Below are 13,175 nucleotides of genomic sequence, written 5' to 3'. Positions count from 1 at the left end.
CGAATCCAGCTGCCTCACAAGGTAACCCTCACCCCTCTCTTTTCCTCCCCGCCTCCTTCCTTCAATCAGATAGAGAGATGAGTGTCAGACTGAAGGGGGCATCCAAGGTGCTGAGCCTGTATCTTAAGTGCTCTGTCTCTCTTTCTTTGTCCTTCTTTTCCTCATTTTGTCTCTCACTCAATCTGTCTCTCTCTGTTTTTCAGATGCCAAGGAGATCGTGCTGAAAGCTCAGATTCTGGCCGGTGGCAGAGGCAAGGGTGTGTTTGACAGTGGCCTTAAAGGTGGAGTGCACTTAACTAAGGAGTAAGTATACCCCTGTGTGCATTTCACACTCAGAGTTACTGTTGGAGATAGATTCATATTATTTCTCCAACAATGGCGGCTTTTAGACTGAGGAAGCTCAAAGAGCTCTCTGAAGATGATCCCTAGGCACAAAGACACAGTCAGGTATTCTTGTACTGCAAATAAACAGTTTTTCTTTCTTCCATTGCCCCTTTTTTCAAACAACTACCCTCAATTAAATGTTAAAAAAGATATTTTAAGGTCACCAGAAGCTTGATTCACCCCATACTGAGTTTTCCTCTCTCAGGTTGATTGGGTTTTGTGCTGCAGCAGAGGTTTATTTTGTTCTAGTTTAAAATTACAAAGTGTGAAGGGGTGCATTCCTCTAGTGAAGGCTCACTCTGAAATCTTGTGCATTTTTTAAAAGGCTTTGCAAAAACCTGAAAAAGCTTTTCTTTGCCCAGGCGCTGCAGTTTCCGTGTAGTAAAACAGTGTTATTTTATTAGTAAAGGTACCCACCACTTACTGCTGCCTTAACAGCAAAAAGATGATTTATGACAATTGTCCCAGACATGTATCATCGTCACCCTACTTCGGGGTTTGGAATGGCCGGGAACTTTTTCAAAGTGAGATATGCTGAAGTTCATCGTCCCCAGACAGTGACATGGGTACACAGTTCACCTTCCTCTCATCTATCAAAGGATGAGTACAACCCCTGGCTTCATTTTTATTCACTTATGAAACCAGAGCAGCATCCCTGGCATGCAGCCTGCCTTTAAACAGAGAGAATAAGTAGAGGTTCATTCCCAGCGATGTGTAGACATAACAAAGTGTCTCCAAAAGCTGTGCTTTGTCAAAATTTGTTTCATACCAGAAAGTGCTGAGGCATATCTCTCTTCAGCTGAGCAGCGATTAAGAAATAGTTATTTGTCTGTCAGTTGACCTCATTTTCTCCATCTTTCATTTTCTTTCAAGTGTAGTTTTTTTCCGTGATTATTTTACAAATTAAGACTGGTTCTTAAAGCAACATTATGTAAACATTTTTACCTTTCTTGCGATTTGGTGCCACTGCAGTTTTGGAGTGCATACAAAACATTGTCCTAAATATGGACAGCTACACACCTGCATTTGCTATGAATGCATTTCTTATGACTCAAAACAAGACATAGCAAACCAGCTAATATTATTTACTAGTCAAACACCAACAAGGCTAGCTCTGCGTCTGTCTTGTAGCCGTTTCTTTTCGCCAATGGTCTGAGATTTACTGTTGTCCGGCCTCCTGCTCAAGCACTCCCTCTTTTTATCATCTTAGCTTCCTCCATCACATCCTCTTTGGTCTCTTCGCCTCTGTCATGATGTCTGTGGAGGCTGCTGAGCCCCCATTCGGTCATGGTGCGTCATTCCCTGCTCCGGGCCTAAAATCCTTGTCCTCCCAGCGTTCCAAGGCCCCTTACCTAGTGGTGTAACCACCAACAATCCCTCGGGGCTCCGAGCTCCTGGTCAGGTCTAGGCAGAGCTAACTAGCTATCAGCTACAGTTAGCAGCAGTTAGTGGTTATTTTAGCAACAGGTAAAGCAATTAGTCCATCAGAAAACTTGTAGATCATGTAGAGTTGATGCAGAGCAGTCAGAGGACATCAGAGGTAAAGAGGGGAGATTGTAATTGCCCACCCAAGTTGCATAGTGCAAGACCTGGATACAGACGTGCGGCTGCTTCCAGTTCATCCCAGTAGTCACTTGCAGTATTGCAGCAAAAAATCGCCCAGTGGTTGACAAAGCATTCCCAATAGACCTCCATTATGAAAGAGACATCTATAGAATTGTCAACAGGACACCTTGAACTGCAAACAAGGTCAATTATGAAACTCTATTGCGCATATTCAATGGACTACATACCCTAGAAGTCAACCCGGTAGCTAGAATACATCAATACAACATGCTATTATACATCTCTGGGGCAAGAACAGGCCTTCAGGGCACAGAGTGTGAATGACAGTGGCGCCATTCTCCCTGTTATAAGTCAGTGTGTCATTAAAATGACTGTCTGACCTGTTAACCTCTCTCCTTAAGCCCTGCAGTTGTTGGTGAACTGGCCAATAAGATGCTGGGTTTCAACCTGACTACTAAGCAAACACCGAAAGAAGGAGTGAAAGTAAAAACGGTGAGCTACTGCGCAGACTAAACAAAAGAAACATATACTTCTTCTCTCTCATTTTTTTTCTGACCTCATTTCAAGGCATTTTGAGTCCAGTAATGCAGTTCTGTAAAATTAATGACTGTGAAGGCAGTCTGGCTCTGTGTTTTTTTTTCCCCACTAGGTTTAAATAGTAGCTGTCCACTGTTGTTTACTGTGGGTACGCGCTGGCTGGTGTTATGGCTCATTGCATAAATTGAACTGGGCCCACTGTGAATTTAAAGTGTTTGGTAAACAACTGTTTCTATGTGCCACTAACAAGCAGGAATATCATTTTCTCTACTCGCATGCTGCATGCAGTACCTCCTCAAAACAGACATATCCAGGTGATGAAGCCTTCTCAGCCTGTGGCTTGTGTATTTGGGTCCCCTTTTCTTTCTTTAACCCCTCCCCATCTTACCCCTTCTAACCCCAACTCCACCCAACTCCTGCTCCTACTCTTGCTGCAGAGTTTAGGCGGAAACAAACGAGCGCCACACTTGTCATTTGTATGAAAAAAGAAACGTACCCACAGACCAGAAACTTCACAAGCTGAGATTCAACTCTGTGTCTCAGAGGCAGGAGAAAAGGCACCCAACAAAATAAATTGGACAAAACTTGAATTAGATGTGAGTGAGAAAAACCATGAGCCTCCAGTTGGCCATCTAATTATCTTACCTGCTGAAATCAAACCTGTCAAGAGCAGCCACTGACTGACCTGAAGGATCTGGCAGAGACGGAGTTTTGTCACAACCTGGTCTGTGAGATGACAGCCAGACCTTAGCTGTCAACCTGCCAATAGGGCTTGCGTCAAGCCTCAACCCATACTGCACACAGAGGCGAGAACAGCACAGGAAAAAGGGGGCAACACTTCAGCATCTACATGGATTTGCTGTCATGGCACTGATAGAGGAATGAGGGTAGAGGCTTAGAGAAGGAGGAGGCAGACGGGGGAGACAGGAGGTAAAAAAGATGGTTGTTGAAGGAAAGTGTAGGAGACAAAACCAGGGGGTTGAGGTGAAATGGAAAGAACAAGACGGCTAGAACAGAATATGTTTAGTTTGAGTCAAGAATTGGGCTGCAAGTCAAACAACAGGGAAGTTAAGAGAAGGTTTGAGTGACTGGAGAAGACAACATTTGGACAAGGAGATAGGAGTGCTGTCTGTTCACGCGGAGGGTAGAGAAGGCTATCCATCCTCATTCGCTGGGCGATAGGCTGGAAGCAGAACATAACGGCTGTGCATGTTCAAACAAACACCCCGTCCAGAAAACCTGCAACCCATTAACCACCACACAACTGATAGTTTCCTGTCAGGATTTTTTTTCTCTCTTTTCCAAATGAGCCTCTCGCTTGCTTGCTTCCTCTATATGCCGGACTCTAAATATTCAGTCCCTCTCTATTTGCCTCCCTTTGTCTCATTCACAGCATATGAGATTTTCTCAGCGCTATGCTTCCTAGATTCTGTCAATCTATGGACCCTGCTTATTTGCCTCTGTAGTTGTGCTCAATCTAGTATTGGATATTATACACTTTTTTATAAATAAAGCACTGTAATGTAGAAAGTTGGGAACAATGGGTTTCATAGATGAATTCCTCCATCAGCCTCTCTTTCTCCTGCTGTGCTGTGTCCAGGTGATGGTTGCTGAGGCCCTCGACATTACCAGGGAGACCTACTTCGCCATCCTGATGGACCGTTCCTGCAATGGTCCAGTCATGGTGGGAAGCCCCCAGGGAGGAATGGATATCGAGGAGGTAGCCGCCAGCAGCCCAGAGCTCATCTTTAAGGTACATGATTTGAGGTTTTATACTCGTCACTACAATAAGAAATGTGAAGATTAAGAAAACACAATAACCTGAAGTATGTAAAGTAACTCTTATTTGAAACAAATAGACTTTTATTTTGCAGTAAAATAATCAAATGTAAAAAATGGCTCATCGTACCCTGTTCTCCCCTCAATATGATGTACTGGTCCCCAGGAAGCCGAGCTGATGCCATGGGCAAATTAGCTAATAGGGATCCTTTTTAAATACATAAATACATTTCCTTCAAAAAATGCAGAAGGTAAAAATTTACCGATTCTGTCCAGCACTATGTAAATCTGTAAAAAGTGCAAACCCATTGCCATCTTTGCTGCAAGAACATTTTATTTGTCTTGAAATCAGGCCAGGACTGGATTGCCCGGTGGGTCTTACAGCTGTGCTCCGTTCATATTTTCTGCTAATTCAATTACTTTCATTGTCCTGTCTGCATGCGCAATGCAGCAGCTGAACACATACAGAAACACACTGAAGCTTAGTGTGAACAAACACACTGCCTTCTGTGTTTTATATTGCTATAATTTAGATTCCATTTACAGAGCTTAATCCAGCGTCACTTGACTACTTGGCAACAGGTTCCTGTCGTTGTCAACAGATGCAAAATTTGAACATTACAGATGGAGTTTGCCTGCATGTCCTATTGTCGTATATCTTACTTTTGCTGTAGTCTACAGATGTTAGAGCAGATTGTAAAGATCCCACTGAGATTTATGTCAGTCATTATTTCCACCGAGGATTTCAGATTGTATATGCAACACACAGCTGTGGTGTTGCTATCCAACACACTCAACAGCGCAGCACACCTTGCACACATCTCATTAAAACCTATATGGTCCAGACGTAGTTTAAACAAAATCATTTCAAACTGCTTACGACAGCTGCAGTTTTATACTTTATTTTCTTAACCAGTGTGCACCCTGAAATCCCTCATCCATTTTTTTTTATCTGTGAAGAAACTTAGAAGAGAGCCTCTCTCTATCTCAAAGTCAAAGATATGAGGATCTGATGTGCATGAATCCATCGTTCCAATCTCCCTTTTCTCCATGTCTGGCAGCGTGCCTCTACTTCATTATGATGTCGGCAGTTTAAAATGAACATCGGCTTTGTGTGAAATTATAGTCCAGCGTTTGAGCCTCTTGTTCCCTCTCACTCCCTCTCTCCATTTGTTTCTCTCCCTCTCTCTTTCTCTGTCACTGCAAATCTTACAGGAAGTCATAGATATATTTGAAGGTGTGCGAGATGACCAGTCACTTCGCATGGCAGCTAATTTGGGTTTCAAAGGACCTCTGCAGAGACAGGTAATGGGCGCACTGAAGGCTTTAAAGTCACGATGCAAAGAACGGGCAGAAAGTTGCACACAAACACACACACAGACGGATATATCGTCATTCACAAACAGACCAAACTTTGGCTATTATTAGTTTTCCAGAGGCAAGTTGTGAAGTGTCATTACACCAGACTCACTTGCCAGGTGGTCTATTGTCATGTCTGTCAGTGATGCACAGCCCTGTGCCAGGCTGAGGGGAGCTAACATCACTAATGGTACCATTATTTGGTAGAACATGGCGCACACTGGATCTGTAAGTGAATCACACAGTAAGAAACAAAACTCATCTCTGCGGGCAACCTATAATTTTGAGGACAGTGAAACAAACGTTTTTTCTTAGTCACGTCAAGTTGAACAAATTTAGTTCAGGCAGCATTAGCGAGTAAAATGAGGCCAAGAAAGAGCTGCACAGAAACGGTTGACGTTCAGAATGGGGGGTGTGTGCTCAGATGTAGAGTTCATTCCAAAGCCATTATTCTCTTGGCGTCAGATCACTGAAGGCACCATGACATGTTAAATCAGATTAGCTCAGAATCACATGAATTATGTTGCTGTATATACACTATATCTATATCTATATCTATATATAAATATATCAGCAGTGTGAATACTGATTGTGTGTACTGAATTGCCATTGATTTTAAATGGGCAGGAAGAGAATAGAAATTGAATGGTTAAGTGTCTGCATTGCCAGTGTGCTTCTCCTGGGTTACGGCGAGTTAGCTGCCTGAGTGTTCAATTCAGAGATAATTGCAGATTGTATTTAATATCTTACTGTTTTGAAAGCGCTATGGCACGACAGAATCTTTGTGTACGTGCAAGTGTGTGTGCATACATACTGGTTGTGTGTGTGTGTGTGTGTGTGTGTGTGTGTGTGTGTGTGTGTGTGTGTGTGTGTGTGTGTGTGTGTGTGTGTGTGTGTGTGTGTGTGTGTGTGTGTGTGTGTGTGTGTGTGTGTGTGTGTGTGTGACAGAAAAAAGTGAGATTGTTCGACTGTGTCTGGAACTGTGCACCGAGAGGTTCTTGTCAATCCGTCTCATTACTAAAGAACAGTTGCAGCAATACAGATCCTTTGAAAATGGCTATCTTGACAGTAATGATTTAAGTGTTGCGGCATTTCTGTGTTGCTATTTTCACCGACTGTATTCATCTTTTGCCTATACGCTGTTAATAAATGTAGATCCTGTATGAAGAAAGAAATAACTAAAGAAGCACATGTTTGGATACGACTGCCAGGTGGAATCTACTGAAATGTGCATTATGTTGCTGTTTTTGTATGTAACCACATTAGATCAAAGTGTCTAGTATGTGTTGTAATCCATGTGCCAGTTCACACATCTTTTTAAAAAACGTGAAAAGCATTCTCCCCCTTCAGCACAGAGACATACACATTCATGCACAACAAACAGCGACAGCATGATGTTGAAGGTGATTTGCCATGTTTTATGTAGCTTGTGTGGGATGCTGAGTGGCCTTGGTGGGGCCGGCTGCTCAGAGTCGAACCATCAGGTAATTACTGTCCTCTGTGGACCTCACAGGCAGCAGATCAGATTAAGAGGCTCTATGATCTGTTCCTGAAAGTCGACGCCACTCAAGTCGAAGTCAATCCACTCGGCGAGACTCCCGAAGGACAAGGTACCTTGTATCATAGAAAATGCCTGTCTTTGTGTGTGTGTCTGCATGTGTTTGTGTGGACGTGGCCTCTGTCTTTGAGTGTGTATTATTTTTTGCATCTGTGTTTTTACCTTTTACTAACTGACCTGAAATCACGTCAAGCATGTGTAATATTTCAACACTTTTTGAATAGAGAATGCAGCATTTTTGCATGAGCAGGCAGCCACCTTGTTATCAGTGACTGTGGGATTCATCTCCTTGGGTCTGAATGCATTTAAGAATGTGGAGTGTAATTGCAACACATTGACGTCAGTTTCTTGTCAGCATGACTCTGTCTGGATCAAAATCCAAATGGCTTCAGGGATCGGAGCTTTTCATATTCACAGCATGTTGATGTTTGTTCATGATTCTTAGTTACTGATGATTAACTAAAGGCGCGCAGTCTATCATCACTATTAATGAGGAACTACAATTACCAGAGGAATTACAGCAGCAGCTACAGACTCGTCTCTCATTTAACCATCAGGGATGCTCTATTAATAGCTTACAAAATACATCCAATAAGCTCAATGCTAAATTCCCTCTACATACTGTATACATGCTATAAATCAGGCCTTAAAAGTAACACAGAATTTTGTGTTGACAAACTCCTTCACAGCAGGATCTTTAGTTTTGATAGCTTATAAAAACCTGAGCAGGCTTTTTTGTTGTTTTCCTTTCCTACAGTCTTTTATATTTGTTGTTAAGCATGTAAAAGATCTTGAAAGTTAAAAAGGTCAAGGTCCGCACCAACAGAAGCTCTTCTCTCCTACAGAAAACACTGCTCCTGAAACACCTCGTCAGTAGTCTCATCTTCAATTCCGTGTCTTTGTGACATCACACGACATAACTGAGTCACACATTTGCATAATTTATGCCTAGCAGCTAGTTTGGCACGTCCAAATTGATTAAACACAGCTGCTCTGTTGTTGTTAGCGGAAAACAGAAAACGGATGTTTTTGAGCATTAAAGCATGTTCTAGTAGTAACCCCAAGATGCAATTATGATCTTTAAAATGAGCATAATATGTCTCCGATACTAAACTTCTTTCCTTGAATGAACATACTTTCTTTACACCTGTACTCAAAACTGGGAAAATCAGTTATTCTAGATAAACCAAACTTCCTTTGCATCTACAATAAATAAAAATCTGGTAAATTGTACTACTACAAAAATCAATATCGTCCATTCCCCTGTCCCTTTCTTGTGGTACGTCTTTGGGCAATCTTACTTGAACTTAGTGCAAATGTCCGCCTGATCAAAGGTCACTGGGACCTCACAAAACACATTTTTGGCCATTACTCAACAATCAATATGATAGTTATGACAACATTTTACACACATCTGATGGGATAAATTGATGAAGTTATGAAATTTTCTATCCAAAAGTTTAAAGTTTAACTTCACTGTGACATCATAATATTCTGCAAAAAATGTTCTGGCCATTATTCAACACCATAGTTACATGACTAGTGTGCGGAGGCGTACAACCAGGCAGTTGTATTCTAGTTTGTGTCCTAAAATGAGCATTTCATGGAATTTCTAGTTGTAAATCTACCTTATTGTGATACTTACTGAGCTGAACCAAAAATACTTGATACACTAGCCTTGAATACTTCTGTAAAGACAAATTTAGTGTCTGTGAATAGAAAACAAATTAAAAAGGGTAGTAAATCAGCCTCATTTCACTGTATTTTGTAGTGCACTCTATTATATTTTCAGTCTATTGAAATGAACTTTAAGCAATTGGATTCAGGATTATCTGTGGTGCACTCGAGCAATAAATAATGTCTCTATTGTCAACATTAGTCAACTCTTACTGCTTTAAAAATGAATAACCACAGTGAGACTGAAATATAAATTCAGGCTCCATCATTGCTGTGCTGTAAAGGTTGTGGGTAAATGGTGGAATTAATTTTAGATTAATGAAGATCTACACTGGCAGTTTTTTTAAGTGAAAGTGTCCCTGTTGTATGTCATCTAAAACAATCCCAGAATTGCCCCTTCTCATTTCACTTGTAAACACGATTGGTCCAAAACACACAGATTTGAAATATATTGTCTTTTAAAGTCAGTAAGTCTGAGTTCAACGTTCATGGCATGATTTCTTTTAATTATCACCAAGAACAGCTGGAAGAGCTGATCTTAAACAGTGTGTGGTCTCTTTTAGGGGGGCAGTCTTGCCATCTGAAGTCAATGCCAGGCTTCCTTTGTGTCAAATGATGTCTTGCATCAAGACTTAGATCACTGTTTGCTATAACTATGGGTCCAGCTTCAATTCATGGGCTTAAAGGCTGACTCTGTTCAGTTTCTATAGTCTTTGCATGTTTTTTTTACCTCAATCCCTTATAGATGAGATGAGGTAAGATAAGATGTTCCTTTATTGATCCCCCTTGGGAGAAATTCACAGGTAACATAGTAGCACAGAGGGAAATAAGTAGCAAAGAAAAAAAAATATATATATAAAATATAATAAAAACAAACTATTATGATGAAAACACTTGAATCCACAAAGAAACGTAAAAGTGCTGTAAACTCCAGTCCTCCATTGTCACTTAATACAATCAAAAACAAACATGAAACACTTGGAGGTTAGCAGGACAGCATTTCAAGGCTCATCATTCAGATGTGAAAGCCATTATACGTAGATACGATGCATATCGTAGCTATTGCGATGCTGCTTTGGCTGAACTTGCGCTGAACTTTGTTTTTCTTCCGCAGAAATTAGAATGATTGTCTTGTCTGCAGCGCTGAGCGCAGATTGACTGTGATGTGTCCTATCGAGACGTATTACAATGTGCTGAAGATGCATCACTTCTTTGATGTTATTTAGTCTGCTCAAAAACAGATTCTTGTTCAAAGTATGCTTTATCAAAGATTGACAAGAGAAGTTTGTGTTTCATGATGTCTTATGAATATTAATGAATAAAATGACTCCTTTCAAACAATGACTTCTTACCAATAGGTATGAGCTTCCTTTTCTACCAGCAGGAGAAGCAGAGGCTGTGATTGAGGCAGGCTTTGTAGGCGAGCTTCGCATTAACGTCGACTCATTTGTTGGTTCGATTTGTTCACATGTCACCAGGGAGCGCAGCTATTTTCCACCAGGCATTCAAAATATTTGTATTAGCAAGGAAAAATTCTCAAGGGTGGAAAATGTGTTGTTGTTCTCATTTGGTAATAGCTCAATTTGTTCTGTAGATGGTCTGCCATAATAGATGTGTCAAAACGTAAACAAAAGGAGTTGTGTAGTGCGAGTGCTACGTCACCTGGAGGACACAGCATGTCTTCTCCCCAGTCCCAAGACAGTCTGCCTGCTGCATGTCCACAATATGTTGTGTGTCTATCTCTTTGTCTGTGTGACACTCTCAAAGCCAATTCCCATGTTTCTTTATGTTGTTACCTTTTCTCACTACAGCTTGTGTGTTTTCTGGCTGTCTTTTCCCCTGAAATGTAGCATTAATTTGAAAAGCTGATGCTCAAGGTTTTATTGACATGACCGCGGGTTCTCTTCAAACCATAAAAGTTACGTTTTTAATGGTTCAAAGTTGCAGGCTTTGCTCTGACCAAAATTGGCTTGAATTGATTGGCTTGTAAACTAGAATTCCTTTAACATGGTTTACTAAACTGAGCAGATAACTGATGTCTGAACAAGGAATTAAAAACATTTCCCAGTTTGCAAAAAACCCTAGAATGTTATTTCTTTAATTGAATAGTTTGATATTTTGGGAAATGTGCTTTCTTGTTAAAAGTTAGAAGAAAAGATACGACTCTACAGCCAGTAGCTGGTTAGCTCAGCCCAGCACAAAGACTAGAGATGGGAGGAAAAAGATGCAGTTTCACGTGGAGTAACCTGCCAGAGTATTTCTTACACTTATTTCCTGTAATCTTGCTCGTTGCCTGACAACCTCACAGCAAGTCAAAACTCACTCTGCTCAACACAGAAATAGTCTGGCACATAACCTCCCGGAACACTTCAATGTGTTGGTTTTGCACAATTTGAACAAACGAGATTTGACGTGTTAGATAGTGAGCTATAAAAGGTGTCGGCGGTGATTTTCATACCTTTGGACAGAGCCACACTGTTTCACCCATTTCACCAGTCTTGTGCCAAGCTAAGCTAACCGCCGTACAAACATGGCAATGGATCAGTCTTGTCATCGTAGTCTCAGTCACAAGGTGAATAGGGTTCTCTCAAATACGTCAAACTACTCCTTCAATGACAGTCACTTCAAGTGTTTTGTATAGAAAAAGCTCTTCCACTAATGTATTGCGTTGTTTGCCTGGTATTTCACCAGGTAGCTTCACGAGTGTGGTCTCTTTGAAATGCAGTCTCTTTGAAGTGTAAAGGAAATGTCCATTTACTATAATGGCTTATCCCTCAGAGGCAGTGTCAAAAACCCAGCCCTTAGTGAGCCAACCTCTGAAATAATTAAGACCAGTAGGCCAAGGGGATGCCGCTCAGTTCATTAATTTCAGGTTTTAGAAATGATAATTAGTTGGCTTTTTATGTCTGAAGTCCTCCTTCTCTTCCCTTTTCCCTCGCCTGCCATCTCCTTCTCTCTCACTCTTAATGCGTCCTCTGCCGCTGTCTTTATTTCTAACCCTGCCTTTTGTCATCTCCCCGTCCCTCCAGTGGTTTGCTTTGATGCCAAGATCAACTTTGACGACAACGCTGAGTTCCGTCAGAAAGCCGTGTTTGCCATGGACGACATGACTGAGAGCGACCCCACAGAGATGGAGGCGGCCAAGTGGGACCTCAAATACATCGGACTGGACGGAAACATCGCCTGCTTTGGTATGTGCAGAGCTCGTTTCTGCACACACACACACACACACACACACACACACACACACACACACAAACCAACTGTTAAATGAATTCTCCCATACGCGACCCCCTCCTGGCATAAGGCTTTAATGCGTCTCTTAAGTCACATAAGTGTAAAAGCTCGGACACAGTTAAAACTTAGTCAAAGTAAAGGCAGCCTGGGCTCTCCTCCAGTCCACATTACAAGCAGCTTTCTGAGGACTCCAGAAGGAATGCTGCCGTAACCAATGCGTTCTAATTAGCTATAATCCGCCCAGAAAGTCTCCAGTGAGCCAGATTGTTAGCATTCTCATTAAAGGCCCCCTCTCTTGTCATAAATCAAAGCTTTTACAGTGTACAGCAGCACTAACAGGTGCTCTTGCTACTTACCCCGTAGCCTCATAAACACATTAGATGTCTGTTAGCACTACCCCTCTTCCTCTTCCACAAACACACACACACACACACGCACCCATTCTACATCCCCTGCTCCCAGCCTCTCTTAAAGTAACAACAGCTTTTAAGGCCCTGCAGCTTCCTTGAGAGCTCTGTAAGCCACCAAAGTGACAGCTGTTAAAGCGAATTTCCCTTTTATTGAGACCTCGGTTGGGGAGCTTGCCAGGACACAAGTGCAGCTTGGCTAAACTAAATGAGGTAAGACAGTTTTGTGCACTTGGCTCAGCAGGGTAGCGGCGCTGGCAGTTGGCTAAATGATGACACGGGCCGCAAAAGGAAAAAAAGAAGAAGACAGAAGCGTAGCCGAACCTCTTCTAATCAACTCGCTTTCCTCTGAAGTCGAGAGTCAAGTCATAATCAAATTTTCTCTGTGTTGCTCGACTTGAAGCATTGAATGTTCCTGATTAGAAGATTTCCAGCCGATTCGCTTTTAAAGTGTGACTTTTTTTTTTCTTCAGATATTTGCTCTTCTTTGGTTGATAATTCACTGCTGGATTCCTTTGTGGGTGTTCTTGTAGTAAATGCCATCTTTCCTTCAACGCCTGAAATGTTATTTTAATTAGCTCTTGGCTGCTGGCGTCACACTTACCTTTATCCTTGACCTAATGGTCAGATTTACCATCATTATATATAATAACTACACCTTACATGAGATC

General features: G+C 41.7%; 1 protein-coding gene across 1 annotated transcript in view; it reads left to right on the top strand.

Annotated features, from left to right (window-relative positions):
• Positions 1 to 13,175, top strand: part of suclg2 (succinate-CoA ligase GDP-forming subunit beta) — a 100,776-nt gene that overhangs the window by 40,865 nt on the left and 46,736 nt on the right. Inside the window, exons 3-8 of the mRNA XM_084348223.1 lie at positions 204 to 303; positions 2,352 to 2,442; positions 4,088 to 4,240; positions 5,482 to 5,571; positions 7,139 to 7,235; positions 11,890 to 12,051. Of these exons, the coding sequence (XP_084204349.1) occupies positions 204 to 303; positions 2,352 to 2,442; positions 4,088 to 4,240; positions 5,482 to 5,571; positions 7,139 to 7,235; positions 11,890 to 12,051 (693 nt within the window). The remainder of the gene's footprint in view (positions 1 to 203; positions 304 to 2,351; positions 2,443 to 4,087; positions 4,241 to 5,481; positions 5,572 to 7,138; positions 7,236 to 11,889; positions 12,052 to 13,175) is intronic.

Source organism: Pagrus pagrus (genome assembly GCF_965226575.1).
Source record: "Pagrus pagrus genome assembly, chromosome: 3".
NCBI lineage: Eukaryota > Metazoa > Chordata > Actinopteri > Spariformes > Sparidae > Pagrus > Pagrus pagrus.
Note: the sequence above shows the minus strand (reverse complement) of the source record. Positions and strands in the feature narration are given on the sequence as shown.